This window comes from Lynx rufus, unplaced genomic scaffold (genome assembly GCF_022079265.1).
Source record: "Lynx rufus isolate CCGP_SWC_20201006 ecotype Redwood Valley unplaced genomic scaffold, mLynRuf1.p SCAF_17, whole genome shotgun sequence".
Taxonomy (NCBI): Eukaryota; Metazoa; Chordata; class Mammalia; order Carnivora; family Felidae; genus Lynx; species Lynx rufus.
The window spans coordinates 14,057,082-14,080,079 of NW_025814831.1; the positions used below are offsets into that span (position 1 = coordinate 14,057,082).

A 22,998-nucleotide genomic window follows, 5' to 3' on the forward strand; every position below is an offset into this window, starting at 1 on the left:
CAACAGAAAACATGCTGTTTTCTCAGAAGAGGATTCACGGTCCTTGAGTGATGTTTATTCTTCTCCTTGGTATCCATCCTGTAAGTTAAATACTACGATATAAAGTCAATACATCATATATGTTACATGATAAAGGAATAAGAGAGGGAAGAAAACAAAGATATTTATTTTACACACACACACACACACAGAAACGTGTGTTGCAGTCTTCATTTCTGTAACTGGTCACATGGTGCTTTCACATTTCTTCAGGAATGTCCCAGAAAGGAGCTCTGGTGTTGTAACTGTCCATTTCCAGGTGGTGATGGCATGTTGTGCAGAGCCATCTATAACCAGGCCTGGGTCTTGTCTCTTCTGTCTATTGATCTTAGGGAACTCCCCATGAGGCCATAACTACAGGCTGGGAGAATGAAGGTAGTGTGGCAAGAGCGGGGACCATGGGCATTTGGGCCACTTGTTCACATAACTTGTCTGCTTTCAGGACCTGCTCAGCCCCAAGCTCACATTACCACTTCCATTTGATGATGGAGGCTTCTGTAAACACCTGACTTTATGGAGAGCATTTTGCTTTATGGAGAGCAGTCCACCGATGGAATATTAGTCTTATCCAAAAACACCCTCATGGAAACACCCAGAATAATGTTTGACCACATGTCTGGGCACTGTGTAGTTCAGCCAAGGTGACACATGAAATTAACCATCACAAGGAACATCAGACAGTTGACAGATCGGAATGGGAACCACAGATTAAAGTATTTTATCAGTGTTAAATTTTCTGAATTTGATAACTACGCTGACGTTACTTAAAAGCATTTTTAGGAAATGCATACTGAAATATTGAGGGGCAAAGACGCATGACATGTGCAAACCACTGTGAATAGATCAGAAAAAGTAAGTCATGTGAGAGTGTGTACATACACGTTGAGTGTACGAATAAGAGAGAAGTGTGGCAGAATGTAAACACTCGTGATTCTGAATATGAGAGTTGTCCCTTATTTTTGCAACTTTAGACTTTGAAATCATTTTAAAATAAAATAAAAAATTCATGTGACCAGGGAGCACTATAATAGTGTTTAAGAGGCATGAAAGTTCTGTAACATTTTCACTGGCAACACCATTGTGCTGATACCCTTGTCATAAAATCAGAAGCGTTCATTGCTTGACTTGGTTTCAGCGGAATGGGTTACATGCTTCATGTGTGAAATAAAAAAAGGAGGGGACAGCACAGGAGCACGGTCCTACAGAGCTCTAGTGCCGGCCCGTAAGTCCTTCTAGAATATTCTCTGACCTTTTCTTCTGAATTGAAGACTTGGTAGGCGCCTGGGAGGCTCAGTCAGTTAAGCATCCGACTCTTGATTTCAGTTCAGGTCATGATCTCACAGTTTGTGAGTTCCAGTCCCGTGTTGGTGTCTGTGCTGATGGTATGGAGCCTGGAGCACGCACACTCTCTCTTTCAAAATAAATAAATAAACTTTAACAAATAACAAATAAAAACGAGTAAGTAAAATGCAGACTTGGTGCAGAGGCTGGTTGTGGTAGAGAAGACCGTTAAAACTGAGATAGAGGAAGGATGGGATAAGACGGGATGAATTTAGTCTGTCCGGTCCCCAGTGTTCATAAGCATGAAGTTAGTTCATTCACTAGGAGTCAAAATTGATATTTTTTGTAAGTAGAACTGTTGTTGAGAAGCCGGTTGGTGGTAGCCCCTCTGGAAGTTTATAGCCATAGGCACATATTACTGCAAACTGATCTGATGCAAGGCTGCTACATTTAAGTGCTAATAGAAACCAAACTGGCACTATTAGCAGCATGTCCTCTGGAAAATGGAAAAAGGAAAGGGTGTTGGTAAAGTACTTTCTCATAATAGAATCAAACGTAGAGGCGACACTAGAATTGCAGTGGAAAAATGAGGTATGGCTTGGGAGGAACAAAGTGCTGCTGTATTTTCTTACATCAAATTGAAATCTGACTCTTGGGAATAATACTTTGGACTATTTGAAAACTATATCTTGCGTGGAAGGTACAATTTCAAGTATGTCAACAAATACCAAAATAATTTTGGTAGCACGTTGGAATCTGGAGTATTTACCTTCTATAACGGTTTAAGGTTTTTATCATTTGTAAGTTGGCTAATTTTTTGCCTACCAAAATACTGCCGCATGATTTCCATCGCAAATGAACATATACCTTAAGAATAAGGAAAGCTGTGCCGAGTGTCAGTAACGTGGTTCTGTTGTCTATCCAGATTCAAGTTCAGAGCACAGTTGTCTCTAAATTGTCCGTCAGATAGCTAATGACTGATAAATTAACACTAAGTGATAAACTAACACTGAGGGAGCTTACTTTTGAAAGGAAGTCTTCTAAAAACGTCTACACAATCCTTTTGATGTGCTGTATTCCCTAAATTATCTTTGTCTTCACATCTTTGTATGTATTAAGTTCAGTCATGCGACATGGCCAGGAAATGAAGTATTCAAGTTGACTGTTCTTGTAAAGCTCTATGTTTTATAATAATTGTGAATTTTCAAATCATCTTACTACAGTAAAATTCTTTACTGTGTATTGTTCATCTTCATTTGGAAATCCCACAGACATTTCACATAGTTTTAACTCACAAAGTTTATGTTTACCAAATCTATAGACACCCCCCCACATCTGTATCTTACGATAACCAAGTACATATCAAGAAAATTGTAGTTGAATCTGAAAATCTCTTCTATGTAACATTTGTGTTTAGAAAATATTTTCATGGGAAAAACCCCCCAAAACAAAAAAAAAATATTCATAGCTCTCATATTTTTGTATCGAAGTATAACTTACATACAGTGGAATTCACTCTCACTGGCATACAGTTCTGAGTTTTAACAAATGAATACAGTTCATGTACAACATTTTGAAGATTTATCTTGTCTTTTATTCCAAGTACTTTGTGATTTCGTGGTCATTGATGGATTACCATTTTGAATTGAAGGGATTGTACTACAGCTTTTCAGAATTTTGTAATTTTAGTAATTTCTGATGTTTTGGCTTTGTGCTTAGGAGTATTAATAAATAACATACTAAGGAATTTACTTTTCTTCTCTTTTCCTAACTTCAGCGCCTTAGTGTAGCCTGTGTCGTTTCTGGCCTCAACCATTGTAGCAACCTGTGCGTCGGCTTCGCTGTCTTCCACGTGAATTCCTTTCTAACTCATTTTCCACGCTGCTGCTGCTGCTGGTCTTTCTAAGGTACAGAACTGATTATCTCAATTCTCTGCTTAAAAGCTTTCATTGGCTCCTGTTGCCTGTAGAACAAAATACGTACCTTTTCAAATCAGAGTCTTTCACGAGCTGGTTCCTGCCTCAAGTCTGGCCGTGCCTTCCTGCCTTTTCCTTCTTTTGCATTTGCCTGTCCGCGCTAATTGCTGATTCCCAGACATGCCGTGTTCTCTGTCATCATGGTAGTTTTGTGTTTTCTTCGGACATGCAGGCCTTTTTTTTTCCCCCATCGGTGCCTCACTTCCCCAAACCTTCAGATGTGGTCAGATGTCCTCTGGGTGTTCTGCGTGCCTTGTGCCTCTGCAGTGGTGTTTGTGCCTGTGGCTTCTTCACTTGCCTGAGCACCTCCTCTGGCCCCTGAGCTGCTTGGCATCAGGGAGGATGTCCACTCCGGTGTTGCCACTGGTGTGCACAATCCTGGATACAAGTAAGCGTTCAGAGTATTGTTCACTTAGTATCGTTTGCTCTAGGTAGGGAGGAGGGAAATGTGTTATCACAGCAATGGGCACCAGAATTCTTTGTATGGAGGGAGTGGCCTTGCAGGCAGGTATTGCCTTGACCTCAAGCTCGCTCAGGGATGGGAGTATGGGTGTTAGCTAGGGCTGAGAGGTCAGAAGTAGAGGAAGCTGCCTGACAGGAAACACGGGGACAGATTTGTTGGGTTTGCTCCTCAGAGAGAAAGAGAGAGAGAAAAGGAGGAAAGTCGGAAAAGCCTTGTGAAGCCAGGGAATAGGTGAGGTAAAGACCCCTTCCTTCAAAGACTGGAAGACGGTGAGAAATTAAGACTGTTCCTCCTTCTGGTTCCCTTTTCATTGCTGCCCTGTGTGCCAGAAATCTCTGCCTTTCTCCAGAAGTCTCCACCAAAGCCTTTCTTACCAAGGGATGCTTTCTGCCTGTGTTCGGGTTTTGTTACTTTCATAGAACTCGGGAGGAGCCCCTGTCACACAGGGATCGAGCAGTGCGGAGCAGAGGTACCTGAGGATCTCAGAGGGCACTGAGGATATGTCAGCTCTCCTGGGAATTGAGAGAAGCCTTGGAGGGGAGGGAAAGGCTTTGGACCAGCACAAGTCCTGGCTCTGCCAGTGTGAGTCCTTTGGTCTAGATTATTGAGCTGGCAAGCCCCAGCCAGTAACTAGGATACGTACATGAGAAAAAAGTGGAAATGAATGTACAAGATGAGAGTAGCTAGTACTGTTAGGATGGTGGGGTTATAATTGCTGCCACCTCTGAGACATTTTCTGTTACAGTTCATGATAAAAGAAAAGTTCTAAAAAGAGAGAAATGTCTACAATATCGTGCTATGATCTTGTTCTCCCCAGTACTTGGAAATTAGAGGTCAGTGTTGATTTCTTTAACATTGAAGGTGCTAGAAAGGGGAAGGTGAAAGTAATTACTGAGGAATAGGGAATTTGAGCCAGGACTGAAACTCCTTTCTTTACCAAAAACAGGAACTTTTTTTTTATTGACTTGTTAGGCTTTGTCCCCCCACCCTTTTTTTTAAAATTGATGAGATAATGTCTCAGAGAGGAAAATAAACCTGTTAAGTGCCTGAAAGTTGGGCAAGCTCTTGTGTAAGACGAGTAGTGTTTAAGCTTTCTAAGTTGGTGTTCTGTAGATCACAGATTTATAATAAATCATGGCTTAATTGTTTTGGTTTCAGCGGGGACAGGCTGTTGCCCTACTTCCTGTTGCACTTGCGGCTAATCTCACAATGCTGCTTTCTGTAATTGTTCTCCTTTTCTTCCGAGATGAAAAAAGTCACAAAACCATTGACAAGGTCACAGTACGCTACTATGTTGTCTTATAGTTATTGCTGTTATTGAAGTGTTCTTGATAGTGACAAGATTGATGCTGGATTGTTCTGTCATTTGTGTCTTCTCGTGCTCGGGTTTCATGCATGTAGCTATAATTACAATCTCACAAGATTGACGTATCAACTCAGATGACACTTGACCAATTTAGAGCGGGAAACACAAACAACTACCTGAAACACTTGTGTTTGCTTGATGAGTGCATGTTTTCCTTTTGGGTAAGGCTATCAATGTAAAATAGGGCTGCTTGAAAAGCATGGAATTAGAAAAAAAGGGAGTTGGTTGTGTACTCTACTAGAGAAAGGCTTAGGAGAACAATATGGCCATCTCCGGGATAGGGGTGTTGCTTCCTAGGGGACCTGGTATTTGAAGCTAATGATCAGGGTGTCCCCTGGAAAGTGCTAGAAACACATTACCTCATTTGGCATTCTGTTTTTTAGTGTTCATTTTTTCCCATCTACCTTTTGTTGTCCACTCTTTAAATATCTTAGTTCTTTCTATAGTTTCGACAGTTCAGATTCTAGGTTTATAGTGGTTTTTGTCGCATAAGGTGACTTTTTAGAGATCTCATTTCATCCCCCTGTGCATGTTGGCCAAGCTGATTTCTGAGGCATTTTGCTGTTGACTCAATGCATTGCTTCTCTGGTACTCCCGCCTGGAGTAGAAAGACCACGGATAATCTTTTTTTCCATCCTTAACACAGCCTTATTCTTCTCTCTGTCTTTTAGTCCTTCTCTCTTTCTGTCCTGGATCCCATCATTTATCCCTTCCTGAAGGATCTACTCTCTCTGCCCACAGGCCTTCTCTTTCATCTGACTGCTGAGTTGGAAAAATATTTCATATAATTCTTTTCCCATTCTCACTCTGTTCCTTCCTTTCGTATCCTTAAATCGAATGAAGTGTTTCCATGGTTTTTAAGGTTGTTGTCTTGTTTGCCCCTCCCCAGCCATATACCCTGACCTCCCAGCCTAGACTTGGGGATGAAACTATGACTCAGGAACAGCCACTGGAAGAGATGCTCAGGACAAGGTGTTGGTAATAGGGAAGCAGCAGGGAACTGTGCAACTCGCGTGCCCAGTCAGGGAGCACCACCATCCCAGCACCTCTGTGTTCACCAGCCCTAAGCTCTCAGAACCAGTGTTCAGGGTTTTTTTCTGGAGATTTCATGATGTAGGCATGACTGGTTAAATCACTGGCCATTGGTGATTAACTTAATCCCTAGCGCCTCTCTCTTCCCTGGAGGGGACAGAGGGGAGGGTGGGGCTGAAAGTCCTAGGTCTTTCTAGCAACCAGTCCCCAACCTGAAGTTCTCTGGGGCCCTTAGCCCCCAGTCATTTTAGCATACAAAAGACACTCTTACCACTCTGGACATTTCCTAAGCTTCTAGAAGCTGTGTGCTGGGAGCCTCGACAAAGACCAAATCTACATTTCCCGTTGTACCGCCTTTTGACTTCATCGTTAATGAGGGTTGGGTTTTTTTGTTTTTGTTTTTTTGTTTTTTCCTGGCATTCTTTCTTCGGATTCTGTACACTGTTCATTTTCCCACCTTTTCTCTGGCTCTTTTTCTTCCTGCATCCTAACTCCTGATTGTCAGCAAGACTTGCCCTTCTTTTTGTGTGGTTCCTGAGGACTTTTTTCTTAAAGTGTTTGCTCCTCTCCTAATAACTTGTTTTCCCTCTGCCCTTCTAAGTTCTTTGGGACCTCTGGAACAAAAGACAGATTAATATGAGAAGAACATACAAATTTATGTAAAAAGTCTTACGTGACATGGGAGCCTTCATAAGGAAAGGAAGACCCAGGAGACATAAACCTGTGCATTATCGTGTTAGGTTTGATGGAGTGGAAAGTTGTAGAAAAGGAGTAAGAGAGGACCAAGGTATGAGGTAAGTGTGGTAACTGGAGAGAAACCTAGCAAGGCCTGTTTGTTCACACTCCTCCCTGTGTCCCTTGTCTACAGAGATAGGGATGCTCATGGGACTCCTGGGTGGCTTAGTCAGTTAAGCATTGGACTCTTGATCTCGGCTCAAGTCATGATCTCATGGTTCATGAGTTCATGCCCGGCATCAGACTTCTGCACTGATGGCGCTGAGCCTGCTTGGGATTCTGTCTCTCCTTCTCTCTCTGCCCCTCCTCTGCTTGTGTGCTCTCTCTCTCTCTCTCTCTCAATAAATAAATAAATTAACTAAAATTTTTTTTTTTATAAAAAATAAAAATGAAAAAAAGAGATAGGGAGCTCCTTCCTCTGGTACAGGGAGGGTACGTTTCACAGGAGGTCTTGCTTCAGGGGAAGGTCAGAAACTCCTTCCTGTACCTGCTGTTGATTCTGAGATTACTTCAGTTTAAAATATCCACCATGCCAAGGTGCTGTGTTTGGTGGGTGGATGGCATGTTCTGAACCCCATCAGTGTGCTGTCTCTGCCAAACTTCAGTTCCTTGTCTAGAACTGTCTACATGGCAGCCTTTTCGGAATGCCTAGCTGTCCCTCCAAAATCAGTGTTGAAACCCCAAAACTTCCCCGTTCAACTTCCCCTTTCCACAGTATTCACCAGTAACACTACCATTCACCAGACTTTCATTTCTTGTACTTTAGATATGGGGCCAAAGGGCAGAGGGAGGAACAGAGTTTCATTTATTTATTTTTGAAAGTGGGGACCCTGTCCTGTTTGCTTTTTGTGGTCTCAGCACCCAAATCAGGGGTTCAGCAAATGTTTCTTGAACTGAATATTGCAGTGATTCTTAGGTTCACTCATTCCTCTTTGCTCTAGTTTCTACTCAGACCAGAGTCTTGTTAGCACACATCTGGTTTATTGCATTAACCTCACCACCTTTTAGCTTTAGTCTTCCCCTTGCTGCTTTCCACATGGCACACTACTGCCAAAGCAGTTTTCTAAAACCTTACTTTCATCTTGTCAAGAGCCATTATTGTTTATGGATTCAATTGAAACCAGTCTGGCATTCAAAGTTTTGAATCCCCTAGTTTCCTGTTCCTACTTGATGTAACATTTTTCTGTTTTTCCCACATAAGCCCATTGTAGCTAATTAGAACAATCCTCTTCTTATTCTGTGTTAGGAAAAGACTTATTCCTACTTATGCTTTTGCTCCTGATATTCTTCTAGCCCAGAATTCCCTAGCTGATCTCTTATTTTCAAATCATATACTTCTTAAAGACCTAACAGCTGGCTCATGTGTCAGTAGGTACTCAGTGAATGTTTGTTAAATGAGTAAATGAGAACTTGTATTCTCAGTGAGCATTTGTAAGTAGCTTTACATGACAATGATATCCCCCCCAATATCCATAGACTCCATAATCCTTTCTAATAAATTACATTTCTTGTAGTTTATTGCAAGTTTATTAAGTGATTAATCCATTGAATAAAATGGTATCTGAGTACCTCACTCATTTACTAACAACTTACTTGAAATGGCTTCAAAGGCATTCTTCTTTTTCTTTACTTTTACTTTAATTGTAAAAGTGCTTTAAATTAAGCCTTTTCTTAGCTTTAACACAAGTGAATTCTTGGATCTAATCAAATGATTTCGGCACATGCTCTGAGCAATTACATTTGTGCAGCTTAGCAGAAACTATGGCAACAGAATGAAAAATGTGTTTTTCCTGATTGTTTTCCTCCATGAGATTGGAAAGTTCCAACTTAAACATCTCAAGTTAAAAGAAATGGTCATAGATAAGATGCGTTACAAATTACTTTTGGTGGAATTGCCTAGAAAGTTGGGTTAAGAAGCCATTTATCAATCATAAGTTTATGGCTCAAATCCTGGAAGGAGGTGCCAAGGATTACAAATAGTATCTTTGCTGGGAATATGGGAGATTTTCAAGGTTTACTTTAGACCTATTTATATTGTCTATTTTTTTTTAAGCCACAAACCAGGATTATTTTATAATAATAGAACAAACAACAAAGTTATTTAAATTTGGGAGAAAAGACAGTTATCTGGTTTGTCTAAATTTATTATTTAAGAAAATACCTCAGTCATATTTTCCTACACAGGCACACAACCATATTATTATACAAGGAACCAAAGGAATCCAGTTGTAGTGTAAAACACCAAGTACTTTATATTCATTGTGTAAGACAAGATTTTTCCTTTAAGAGCTATTAATAAGTCAAGACTGTTTTCTAAAGAGAATCAGTTAAACAACTGAAATTCGTTTAAGTTTTGGCAAATCTTTTGTAAAGTTCCATTGACTTCTTGTAAAGGAACTCATGAAATTCACCCTTAAAAGTGATTTCCTTATCAGGAAATATGCATTATAGGATAATAACACTAATGAAGAAGTGAAAGATTTTCAATGGGGGTAGTTTCCAATATCTTAATAAGAAAAAAATTGGTGAAAATTGCTTTATGAAAGCATTATCTTTTCTAAATGAATAAACTGAGTAATGCATTAATGTAAAAAAAAATCCTTTTGATGAGAAGAGACTGTCTGAGCTGATTAACAATAGAGATAGGCCTAACATAGATCTTGAAAGGTTTAAAAATATTTTCTTTGTTTTAGTCTGCGCTTACTAATATTTAACAACTCATGAGATAGGCATTGAAATAGCTGCTAGACACAAATAACTGACATGGTTGTACTATTATGTACTAATTAATAGCTTATGTAGCAACTAAATAGTTTGTTGATATTCTTTGTTATTTTATATATTTGTGAAGAGGTTTCATAAGGCATTCTTTCTGTGGGAAGGAGTTAATCCTTTTAGTTAGGATTTGGGAGCTGAGGGTAAGGTTTTGGTGCCATTAAGTTATTAGAGCCAGAAATCCAGAAATGCCCAACCTCTGTCCAGCCAATCTACTCTTATCCTTTGGGAGTCATGAGGGGACTGTCTGCAAGGAACAGTAGTAGCCAGTGGGACTCAGAGGTGCCACATTAATAAAGGCTTGTAAACTTCCAGCACATCAGTGTAGAAGTCTCCTTAACAGTGGCCTTGGTGCAAGCAGTTTGGGCTTAAGGCCTATGTCAGGACTCCTGCTTCCCTTCCAACTTCATCCAATCACCAATTACCCCATCACATTCAATCAGCATGTTGAGATGAGTGTTTGATTTGGAGGGGAGGGGCACCTGGGTGGCTCAGTCGGTTTAGCATGGGACTCTTGATTTTGGCTCAGGTCATGATCCCAGGGTTGTGTGATTGAGCCCCATGTCAGGCTCCACACTTACTATGGAGCCTGCTTAAGATTCTCTCTCTCTCTCTCTCTCTCTCTCTCTCTCTCTCTCTCTCTCTTTCTCTGTCTCTCTTTCTCGCTCTCAAAAAAAAAAAAAAAAACTGGAGGGGAGAACAAACTAGTAAGTGAACCAAGTCCCAAAAGAACCTCTGAATCTGCTTAGTTGATTATTGTATACAGTAGTCTCCCACCTTACCCACGGGAGATCGATTCCAAGACCCCCAGCAGATGCCTGAAACCACAGATAGTACCAAACCCTCTATATACTATGCATCCTCCTATACATATATACCTATAATAAAATTTACTTTATAAATTAAGCACAGTAAGAGATTAACAACAATACTTAATAATCAGGACAGTTACAACAGTGTATTGTAATGAAAGTTGTGAGACTGTGGTCACTCTCTCAAACTATCTTATTGAACTGTACTCACCCTTCTTGTGATGATGTGAGAAAATAAAATGCCTGTGTGATGAAGAGCTGAGGTGAGGTGGATGATGTAGGCATTGTAACATAGCGTTTGGCTACTATTGACCTTCTGAGGATGGTCAGAAGGAGGATCATCTGTGCCCGGCCCATGGTGAACTGTGGGTAACTGAAACCACAGAAGGTAAAACTGTGGATAAGGGGACTGCTGTATAGTGAAGGAGAAGTGCAAGAGAATGGCCACTGGGCCCCAGGAGGTCAGGCCAGGCCAGGAATTGGAGGCAATAAAACAAACCTTGTGTGGAGACTGTTGCTTTAACACAGTGACCCCACCTACTGTTAACTGTGCCCAGTCAGGATTTTGGACTCTTGAATAATTAGATTAGTAACTGCTCTTACCTGTGGGTAGGACTAGACAGGGGGTGGGCAGAGGCTTGTCTGGCACAGGAAAAGGAGCTCCTGCAAGCACAATAAAGTGCCATTTACTTTCACGTAGGAAGGCAAACAATGGACAGTTCTGTCTCTCAGTTCTAAATGCTCGGTTCTGGTACGGTCTGGCCCCAGGCATGGAGTAGCTCCTGATCAGCATACATTTTGGACTTTACTAAGGCATGTAATGACTCAGAAATGCAGATTTCTGTGATTGGCTGATGTTTACTTTACCTTCAGGGTGAAATACAATGTGTAAATATTTTAAGTCTTGTTCTAATAAATGTTGGTATTGTGCTGGGAAGTTGGAGCTCTTGATCTTGGCTTAATAATTTAATTAAGAGAAATATAGTTTTAGACTTTCATATTCAAAGGCTTCTAAATAGTGACAATAGCATAGAAATGAGAACCATTTAGACACCTAGACTCACATGCCCAAATATGTTTGTCGGTTCTTAGGATTCTATATATAGTATCATATTTACCATTTGTCTATATGCGTTTTATTGTTAACACAGTGAAAAAAGTCTTTATAACTGATAAATTCTTCCCCATGCCTAAATATTGATAGAGCTTCCTATTAATTTGCTTCCATATGTCTGATTACTCACTTTGCCTAACAGATGTCATGTAAAAGAATTATATGGAGGGGCGCCTGGGTGGCGCAGTCGGTTAAGCGTCCGACTTCAGCCAGGTCACGATCTCGCGGTCCGGGAGTTCGAGCCCCGCGTCAGGCTCTGGGCTGATGGCTCGGAGCCTGGAGCCTGTTTCTGATTCTGTGTCTCCCTCTCTCTCTGCCCCTCCCCCGTTCATGCTCTGTATCTCTCTGTCCCAAAAATAAATAAACGTTGAAAAAAAAAAATTTAAAAAAAGAATTATATGGATATTAAGTTCAAGATCCCTGAGTTGGGCTTATATCAAATTACCTTTTTAATTTTATTTTACTCTTTGAAGTTAACTTGCGAGGGGAGTAAAGTAGAAACTCTGTAATTGTAGGGGAGGAGAACCTTTCCCTTCCTTTCTTCTAGGTTCTTTGGCTGGCCTAATAATTAAATTGATATAACACAAGTTAACAGGGGAAAAAAAAAACACATTTAATTTTGTATGTACAGGAGCCTAAAGAAATACAAGACTGAAAGAAGTGACCAAAGCAGGTAGCTTTGTGAAGAATTGACAAAAGGGTTTAGTCTTGGGTATCAAATTAGGGAGGCAGTAACAGCTTGTTTATATAGCTTTCTTGGCCCTAAATCCCCTATTTCTGATAATAAGAGCCTTCTACCCTCCTAGTACAGGGAGGATACCTTTCAAATGAGAGATTTATTTGCTGCCTTCAGGGTAGACCCAGGAGGTCACTGTCCTTTCACTGGCTGTGTCTTAAGGAACTTTAATTCTAAAGAACCAGTATGCCAAAGTGGCGTATTTGGAGGGGGCGTGTTCTGCTCCCCTTCATGATGTTGACTGTAATGAGGGGAAGACTTTTCTTTCTCATAATTTCACAAAAAGACCGTCTACTGGAGAATTCCATTGTAGAAAACAGCTGTAAAACCTGGATTTAATGTAAAAAGCAACTATTTAAGGCACTGGAGAGTGAACAGAAGCAGATAGACTCTACTGGGGAGTACACAGTTGGAGGAGGGAAGGGAGGGAGCTATAAGAAGTAACTTTGCCTTTTCACTGATTTTAGCTTCAGGCTAAGTACAGTCTGTACTCTGGGGACTCTGGTGGAAAAACAGTAGTCTCTTTGGCCAGGGAGACTAGAAAACTGAAACCAGAGAACCCTGATCACTGAAGATAGGGGAGAAATCCCAGAAAAAGAAGAGCCAGAGGAGGGGGAGTCCTTAGCTTTTGTGAGCACACATCTCTGACTGCCCTCTGAGCCCTGCATGAGTACAGTGGACTCAGAAAAACTCGGGTAAAGACAAAAAAATCTCAACTGGACTGGAGCTGCCTCCTAAGAAAAATAGTTTACAGTTCAAGCCGACCCAAGATACTTGCCGGCTAAATGAAAGAAACAACTGTCACTGGAGAAAAAAAACAATCTCTCATCTCCACAAATTAACATTTCTACAGTCCATAATTACCCCATATATGGAGAATCAAGAAAATGGAACATATCAGAGAGGAAGAAAATCAGTTGAATTCTACCCTGAGATGAACGAGATATTGGCTGTACCAGGCAAGACTTTTAAAGCAGCTGTTATAATATCCTCAGTGAAATAAAACGCCATGCTCTTAGTGAATAACAAAACAAGAAATCCTATCAGGAAAATAGAAACAATGAAAAAGAACCAAATGGAAGTTCTAGAGTTGAAAAATACAACATTTGAAATAAAAATTCAGTAGCTGGATTTAACAGTTGAATGGAGGTGCAAAAGGAAAAGTACATGAACTTTGAAGATAGAGCAATAGAAATCAATTTGAAGAACAGAGAGAAAACATATGGGGGGGAATGAACAAAGTCTCAGGGACTTTTCAGGTTGAATCAAACAATCTAATATGGACATAATTGAAATTTCAGAGGAGAGACAGAATGGGATAGAAAATTTTCTTTTGAAAAATTAAGGCTGAAACCCCCCAAATTTGATGAAAAACAGAAACTTACAGATACAAGGTCCTTAGTGAATACCAGGGTGACTGAACCCAAAGAAGTCCACATCAGTACACATCACGGCAAAACTTTCAAAAGCAAATGTTGAAAGCAGTAAGAGAAACATGATACATTTAAATTACTGCCTTCACCTGGGAAACCATGGAGGCCAAAAGAGAATGGAAGAACATGTTTATATAAAGTGCTGGATATTGAGGAGGGCACCTGTTGAGATGAGCACTGGGTGTTGTATGGAAACCAATTGGACAATAAATTTCATATTAAATAAATAAATAAGCAGGAAAAAAAAGTGCTGGAAGAAAAGAAAAAAGCCTGTCAACCCAGAATTCTTTATCGAAGAAAAATATGCTTCAAAAATGAAGAGGATTCTAGATTTAGTTAGTGGCAGCAGTGACCCAACTTGTGAATAGACAGATACGCTTTAAAAGGGTGAGTTTTATGGAATGTGAATATCTCAATAAAAAGATTTGAATGAAGGTAAGAAAGACTCTTTCAGATAAAAGAAAACTTGGAGAATTCTGCGCTACAAGAAATGTCAAAGGAAGTTCTTCGAGGCTCAAGAAAACTTACACCAGATGAAATTTTGGGTCCTTGGAAAAGATAAGAAAGATCATCAAAAATGATAAATATCTACAGAAATGCAGAAGTCTCTCTCTTTCCTCTTTCTTTGTAAATCACATAAGGAAAACTGATAGCATTGTCTTGTGCGTAATCGCATATATAGAAGATATTAACTCCATTTAATATATATCAATATTCCATAAAGAACGATTACAAAGTTTCTACAGTTTTAGGGAAATGGAACAGTATTAATTATAAGAGGACTGTGGGTAATTAAAGATGTACACTGTACTCCTTAGGGCAACAACTGCACTAATAATGTAACAAAGTAGAGCTAAAATGCCACGTGAAAATTGAAATGAAATTCTAAAAACCATTTAAATGTTTTGTTGTTGTTGTTGTTTTTAAGTCAGGAAAGTAGAAACATGGGAACAAACAGAAAGAACAAGCTAAGGGGCGCCTGGCTGACTCTTGATCTTGGGGTTGTGAGTGCGGGCCCCACGTTGGGTGTAGAGGTTACTTAAATAAAGGGAAGAGGCAAGTTAAAAACAAGTAATAAAATGGTAAATCCAAATCCAGCCATCTCAACAATTTCATTAAATTGTCAGTAGGTTAAGTTCAATGGATATAGGGTTTGGTGTGCAAAATTAAAAAGTTCCAGAGATCTGTTGCAAACACAGTACATGTACTTAACACCACTGTATTATATACTTAAAAATGGTTTAGGTGGTAAATTTTATGTTACATGGTTTGACCACAATTAAAATATTTTAATTATGCATTTAGTTAAACTTTGGAAGGACACTGAAGTCACTTATCCCCCTGAAACTTTTAATTCTAGAAGTTCGCAGTTGGGTCTGATTTGCTTGAAGTTGGAGGCCCAGAGCATTATTTATTTGCAAACACTTATAATGATGCTCTGTGGCACACAACAAGCTCCGTATAAATTTAACTCCTTGAATCCGCATCAGATCCCTATGAGGTAGGTGTTATTTTATTTTCTGCCATTTTATTATGGGCATTTTCAAATATACAGAGAATTTGGAAGAACTACATGTTGAACACCCTCCCACTCACTGTCTAGGTTCTGTAATTAACATTTATCGTATTTGCTTTATCACATATCTGTCCATACCTCTATTCACCCCTTAATCCATCTTATTTTTTTAAGCATTTCAAAGCAAATTGCAGACATCAGTATGCTTTGAGGGTAGATATTTTTATTATCCTCATTTTACACTAGAGGGGACCTGAGACACAGAGAAGTTAATTAATTTGTTCAAGGTCACATGGCTTTTAAGTGGTAAAAATAGAATTTAGCTTAGGCCTCCTTTAACCACATCTATAGAATGCTGGTTGGCACAATATTAATAGGTATTGCCATAAAAAAATAATTTTGTGATCCAATAAATTTGGTAAATACAGTATCTGAGTTTTAGATTCACATGCAGATTTTCATGGTGTAGAATCTATGAAGTTCAGCAGTAAAGAAACCTGTAACCTGATTAACTTTGTTTAAGCCGATCATTTCAGGTTTATTTGACTTGAAAGCATCTTTTCCCCCTAAACATAACACCTGTTAACATCTTGTAGTATAGGACCAGAATCAATGGAATATATTTTGGAAAATGCTCATTTGTAAGATATCCTAATTTTGTTTATCTAGGACAGAATTTTTTTTAACATTTATTTATTTTAGAGAGACAGAGCATGAGTGAGGGAAGGGCAGAGAGAGAGAGACACAGAATCTGAAGCAGGCTCCAGGCTCTGAGCTGTCAGCACAGAGCCCAATGCAGGGCTCAAACTCACAAACCGCGAGATCATGACCTGAGCTGAAGTCTAATGCTTAACCGACTGAGCCACCCAGGTGCCCCTGAAGACTTCATTTTTTAGAGCGATTTTAATTTATAGAGAATTGAGCAGGAAGTGCAGAGAGTTCCTGCAGAGCACCCGCCTCCACCTTCTCCCAGAGCCTCCCCTCTGAACATCTTACATTAGTGTGTCTCATTTGGTACAGCCTATGAGCCAATTCTGTGATGTTATTTTCACCCAAAGCCCACAGTTTACAGAGCTCCTTCTTTCTTGTAGTTGTGGTAAAATACGTATCATATACGTATCAAATTTACCACTTTAACCAGTTTTTAAACATTTTTTTAAATGTTTATTTATTTTTGACAGAGAGAGAGAGACAGAGCATGAGCAGGGGAGGGGCAGAGAGAGAGGGAGACACAGAATTTGAAGCAGGCTCCAGGCTCTGAGCTGTCAGCACAGAGTCCTGCGTGGGGCTTGAACCCACGAACTGTGAGATCATGACCTGAGCTGAAGTCGGATGCTTAACCAGCTGAGCCACCCAGGCGCCCCCAGAATACGTTTTTAAAGAGTTAATACTTTCAAACAAATTTTAGAGCTGGCAGAGATCTTAGATTTTATTCAGGTCTGACTTTTGATTTTGGCTCAGGTCATGATCTCGCGGTTGGTTAGTTCCAACCCCACACTGGGCTCAGTGCTCACAGTGCAAAACCTGCTGCAGATACTCTGTCTCCCTCCCTCTGCCCTTTCCCCACTTGTGCTATCTCTCTTTCTCTCCCTCTCTATCTCTCTCTCTCTAATAAATACATGTTAAAAGTTTTCCTGTAATATATAACATACAGAGAAGTATACAAAACATAGCTGTGTAGTTTAACAAATAATTATAAAGTGAACCCTGGCTTAACTACCCAAGTCAAGTAATAAAATATTGCTGGTATTTCAGAAGCCCCCAAGGGCCCCCTCCTGTTCCTGACCCCCTTAATTATTTCTTTTTTCTCTTTCTTTTTTTAGCTAATTTAACAGGACATGCTGAGAAGGTGGGGATTGAAAATTTTGAGCTCCTCAAGGTCCTAGGAACTGGAGGTAAGTCTTAAAAAAGCATTTGTTACTCCTATGACAAAGGATTGGTATCTCCAATACAGAAATCAGTTAAAATTTTAAAAGCGTAAGGAATCCAGTGGGAGAACTGTCAAAGAGCACAAACAAACGATTCATAGAAAAAATACAAAAGGAAAAATTTGGAAGAATTGGCAGGGATTTAGGAAAACCAATTTCTTTTACCCTGCTGTTGGGAATGTAAATTAGTTCAGTCTTTACATAGGACACAATACTAAAATCCCTAAAATTTATAGAGAGCTTGTTACTTGCCAAGTACTCTGTGAAATACTTTATGCTGATTAACTCATTCAGTCCTCACTCCATTTTATTCATATCCACTGGTCATCATTGTTAGTAACGAAAAACGCAAGACCCTTCAGAAACCTAACAAAAGTTAGGTTTGAGTTTGGTTAAATTGAACAGGGATCTTTATGTTTTGTAATTTAGACAATAGGATTGAAATGATGTGTTTTTAACAGTTTTGAAAATTCTCCATAATGTAAGAAGCTTAATAAGCTCAAAAAAAGGCTACAGACGAGAGTGTGCAACATACCATTTCTGTATGAATCAATGTCTACATGTGCACTTGACCCTTGAACAATGCAGGGGGTTACGGGTGCCAACCCCTGCACTGTTGGAAATCTGTGGGTAACTTTTGATTCCCCCAAAGCTTATCTAGTAATACAGTCTACTGTTGACGAGAAGCCTTACTGATAGCATAAACAGTTGATTAACACATAGTTTGTATATGTATTATATGCTGTATTCTTGCAATTAAGAAAGCTAGAGAAAAGGAAATGTTATTAAGAAAATCATAAGAAATAGAAAATATATTTGCAGTACTATACTGTATTTATCAAAAAAAATTACATGTATAAGTGGACTCATGCAGTTCAAACCTCTGTTGTTGAAGGGTCAGCAGTATATGTGAATATAGAATATTCTCTGGAAAATCACCAAAATGATAACAGTGGTTGTCCCAGGTGGTAGGATTTTGGATGATCTTGGTTTTCTGCTTATACATTTCTGTGCCTCCTGGATTTTTGCTGCTGCCACGCTTGCTGCTCAAGAGTCAGGGCCTCTTGGACGTACAGCCTGTGCAGTTGCAGAGACCCCCACACTCAGAAGAGCCCCATGTTAGGTTTAATGCTCTGCTTTCACTGTCCTGAGATTCTAAGTAATTCATGAACAGGGCACCCCACATTGTCATTCTGCAGTCGGCCCACCATTTACACAGCTGGTCTTGCCAGGAACGCACCTGGTCTCTTCAGCTCTCTCTCTGGGATGTGTTGCTCTGTAGGTATGCCACTGTGAGAACTTGGGACTCTCATTTTCCATCTTTGAGGTAGGGATGAAAAGGAGGATTTTAACTCTTTATTTTTGCAGTCTCAACAGGCCCTATTGTCTCTTTCCTGGAAGGGGAGGGAGAGCCTCAGAAAACAGACTATTTTTCTTCTCCACTAAAGTTTAGCTTCACGCTCTCAGGGGCCTGTATGCCTTCCTAGATTCCCAGCCTCTTACCTGCCGTTGTCCGCAGGAAGGCATCTGCCCATAGATTCCTAAGTGCCAAGCCTTTTAGCAGGAGAAAAGTCCTTTCTCCTGGGCTTCCAGGATCAGTTCCAGCCACTGCCCTCGCATACCACGTATGCAATTTGTCTTTAGGTCATTCGGTATTGAGCTGTCAGGCCTAGGGCCTTGCCATATAAGCTTTTCATGATTTTCCTGAGTAGTTCAGCATATTGTATAGAGCCAGCCTTTACAGCTGCCAGTGCATAAGCCCTATAATTTATTTTCATCAGCTAAATATTTTATTGTCAGGAAGAGTTTAGTATAATTGTCAACTTGGGAGAGTTTACTGTGCATTCTCTCCATCAGATCATTTGTAAAGATGTATTTTTAAAACAAACTAGCCTCACCCTACCATATCATTAAGAAATCATGCTTGCAAAATATCAAAATAATGTCTTTTATTCTTAACATTTGTTTCCTCTTTCAAAGGCAGTATCTCCTCGAAGAAGAAGAAAGGTCACAACTGTATGGTGACTGAATTTCCTTAGAAATAGTTTGTGCCATTTTGTCAAAGGCTTTTTCAGGTCAATTTATGTTATAGCCACAGAATTTGTTTTATCTGCATGTTTTTTATTCTAATAGCTTTACTGCAGTATAATCACATGCCATATGGTCCATCCATTTAAAGTGTACAAGTCAGTGGTTTTAGTATATTTACAGAGCTGTGCAACCATCACCCCAGCCAGTCTTAGAACATTTTCCTTACCTCAGAAAGAAACTATGAACCCTTTGTCTATAACTTCCCAAGCTTGCCATCCTCCCAGCCCTAAACAACCACTGACCTACTTCTATACATTATATTTGCCTGTTCTGGATATTTCATGTAATTTAATCATATAATTTGTGGTCTTTTGTGTCTGGCTTCTTCCAGTTAGCATAATGTTTTATAGATTCATCCATGTGGTAGCATGTATCAGTATTTCTTTCCTTTCCATGGCTTAATAATATCCCTCTATATGGATATACCACATTTTGTTTATCCATTCATCTGTCAATGGGATTTTTGGATTGTTTCTGCCTTTTGGCTATTATGAACAATGCTGCTGTGCACATTCATGTATAAGTTTTTGTGTGAACATGTGTTTTAATTTCTCTTGGGTACATACTTAGCAGTGGGTTGCTATTCCATGTGATAATTCTATGTTTAATTTCTTGAGGGACTACTAGACTGTTTTCTAAAATGGCCACATCATTTTACATTCCCACCATTTTATATTCCCACCAGCAGTGTATGAGGGTTTCAATATCTCCACAACCTTATCAACACTTGCAGCTGTTCTTTTAGAAAATAAGTTATGAAAATCAGACTAAGATCGTGTTTTATTCCAGATATGGTCAAAGCCAAAAAACTTTTATTTAATATTAGTAGATAACCTCTCTGAAGCAAAATAGGCATGGAAACTACAGATCTCCTCAAGCCACTATTAACATGTAATATTAATTAATTTTCATCGCTGAATTTTATAACATGTAACAAAAACCATGAAACTAATTCTGTTCCTTGATCTGTCAATTTTATATTTGGCAGTATATTCCAAATACATAAGTAGAAATAGAAAGGCAGTTTATGTTCTCTTTCTGATAAGATGACAGCTTGCATATCTTGGAAAATCTTCCTCATTTTTAAACCCCTAAAGTGCTGGATAAAAACCTCTAAAGAAAGTCTACTAAATAGTATAGGTCAGCTTGTAAGAAGAAGAAAAATCCTTGGAATCCAAAAGGAAAACAGAACAGGAATCTAGAGAATAAATAAGCCCCTTGAAGGCAAAGGTTATTCTGGGGAAATGTACCAGTAGATTGTGAGCAGGTTCTTTGGACTTAGCATTTCCATGCCTGGTATGAGGGACATCATCTAAGACTCCCGAGAGGTAGAAAAGGCTACTGCTTAGCAAACCACTAAATAAGAAAAAAAAAAAAAAAATCCAGTCTGCAAAGGGAGGTGCAGAGGAAATTTTTCTGCCTCAGCATTGGCTCTGGGTGAAGGGAAAAAATAAATAAATAAAAGCGTTCCCTGAGCATTCACAACATAAGCCAGGCATCATGCGGGTTTGCAGCTTGAATTTGTACACATTTGTGTAATCCCAAAGAACAAAAAATAGGTAGGAATTTAGTTTACAGTCGTACTGAGTTGGTAGTATTCCCAGGTGCCTAGGAAAAGCAAATGTAAATCCTCTTTGAAAGAATAAACTGTTATCTAGACCATAAAGAAGTACCGAAGAAAGTTTTACAGACATGGTCTTAATTGTCAATGATCACAACATCCAAGAAGCAAGTCTCCGTGAGTGAAAGACGTGGAAACAACAAATAGCAAAATTAGACCTGTAGAGACTGTTGGAATTATTAGGTCTGAAATATGATATAAATGTTGATATGGTTTTAAAATTAAACAGAGCTTTGATGGTAATATTAAGGAAAAAAAGCATGCTACAAAATGGACAGATTTGAAAGAGAACCAATAGTAGTTCTAGAAGTTGAAAAAGTAATTCAGATTATAAACTCAGTAGTTGGTTTACTAGCACATGAGATGTAGCTAAAGAGAATTAACATGTTGAGAGATGGGTTTGAGGAAATATAAAATTGCAGAATATAAAATGGAGGAAAATGAGATGGCATTTATAAAAGAGAGATTAAGGGGCACCTGGGTGGCTCAGTTGGTTGAGTGTCTGACTTCAGCTCAGGCCACGAGCTGGTTAGTGAGTTTGAGCCCTGCATCAGGCTTGCTGCTGTCAGCCCGTCAGCCGGTCAGTGGGGAGCCCACTTCGGATCTTCTGTACCCCTCTCTCTGCCCCTCCCCTGCTTGTCCTCTCTCAGAAATAAATAAAAATAAAAAAAAAAAAGACACTGTAAAAGAGAGATTAAGACATGGAGGACAGAGAGAAGGTACAAGGTTGTCTGATCAGAAATCCTAGCTGAGAATTTACTAAGATTGATTAAACATGTGAATTCACAGGTTGAAGAAACAGAACAAATTCCAGGCAGACAAGTATATAGAAATTCTCACATGAATACATCATAGAGAAAGTGATGATCACCAGAGAAATACGCTAAAAGCAGCCAGAGAGAAAAGACTTATTTATGAAGGAACAATGATCAGATAAACAGATGACTTTTCAACAGCTACCATGAAAACCAAGGGAGAGTAGACAAATATCTCCAGAATGCCCGGAGAAAATAAGTCCGTTTAGAATTGTATACCCAACAAAACTATTTTTCAGAAGCGAGGGTGAAATAGACATTTTCAGACATACAAAAGCTGAGTGTGTTTTCCACCAACACGTTCTCACTAAAAGAATTTCTAAAAGACCTAGTTGTAGGGAAAAAGGAAAGTAATCTCAGGAGAGTTTCCAAGATGCAAAAAGGATTGGATCTAAAGAAAATCTAAACAACCATAGCTGTAATGTTGAAATTGTGGGGTTAAAAAAAGAAAACTGAATCACTGGACAAAAATAGCATACAGTTTGGGAGGTGATAGGAGTTAGTGTTCTGAGGTAGTATTCCGCAAACTTTAACATGCGCATGAATCTTTCAGTGTGTAAGTTTCCAAACTGATTAAAAAAGACCAGTCAACCTTAATATTCTGTAACTGTTAAGAAAACTAGTAAGCAAAAACTTCCTGCCAGGACAATAGTTGATAGAGTTTTAAGAATGAGTTCTGCCAAACATTCAACCCATAGATAATTCTCATCTTCCACAAACTCTTTCAGAGGATAGAAGAGTGGGATTCTTTTTTTCCAGTTCATTGGTTGAGGTATGGCTTTGATTTCAAAAACCACAAAGAGAATATGAGGAAGGAAAATTATAGGCCAGTTTTATCCGTGTGAAATTTTTAATAGCGAATTTATCGAAATCAAACCTGGGGTATGTTTTCTTTCAACACAGTTAATACTTTGTCGCATTACCTACTTCAACTTTTTGAGTGGTATGATTCCAGGTCCTTAAGATAACTCTGCAAAGGTGAGGAATGAGTTTATCAAGAACGTTTTACTTGGGCATTTTCATTTCATGCTTTTTCGTTGCCGTATTACCAATTATACTCTTACTTCTCTTAGGAGAAGATGGAATAACTAAGGTGTCATTTGTAGGTATTTCTGTATTTAAAATCACATTTTTGATGACTAAATGGAGTAGGTGGAAACTTTTCTTATGAATATAATAAAATCTCAATTTTTATTCAAAAATTTCACCACTAATCTTTCAGTTTCATTACCTTTTTAAGATAATTTTTTTCCAACGCCACCTAG

General features: G+C 39.2%; 1 protein-coding gene across 3 annotated transcripts in view; it reads left to right on the plus strand.

Annotated features, from left to right (window-relative positions):
- The window catches only part of RPS6KA5 (ribosomal protein S6 kinase A5), a 179,752-nt gene that overhangs the window by 33,627 nt on the left and 123,127 nt on the right, over positions 1 to 22,998 (plus strand). For all 3 annotated transcript variants that reach the window (XM_047080216.1, XM_047080217.1, XM_047080218.1), the window contains exon 2: positions 17,102 to 17,173. In XM_047080216.1, the coding sequence (XP_046936172.1) occupies positions 17,102 to 17,173 (72 nt within the window). The remainder of the gene's footprint in view (positions 1 to 17,101; positions 17,174 to 22,998) is intronic.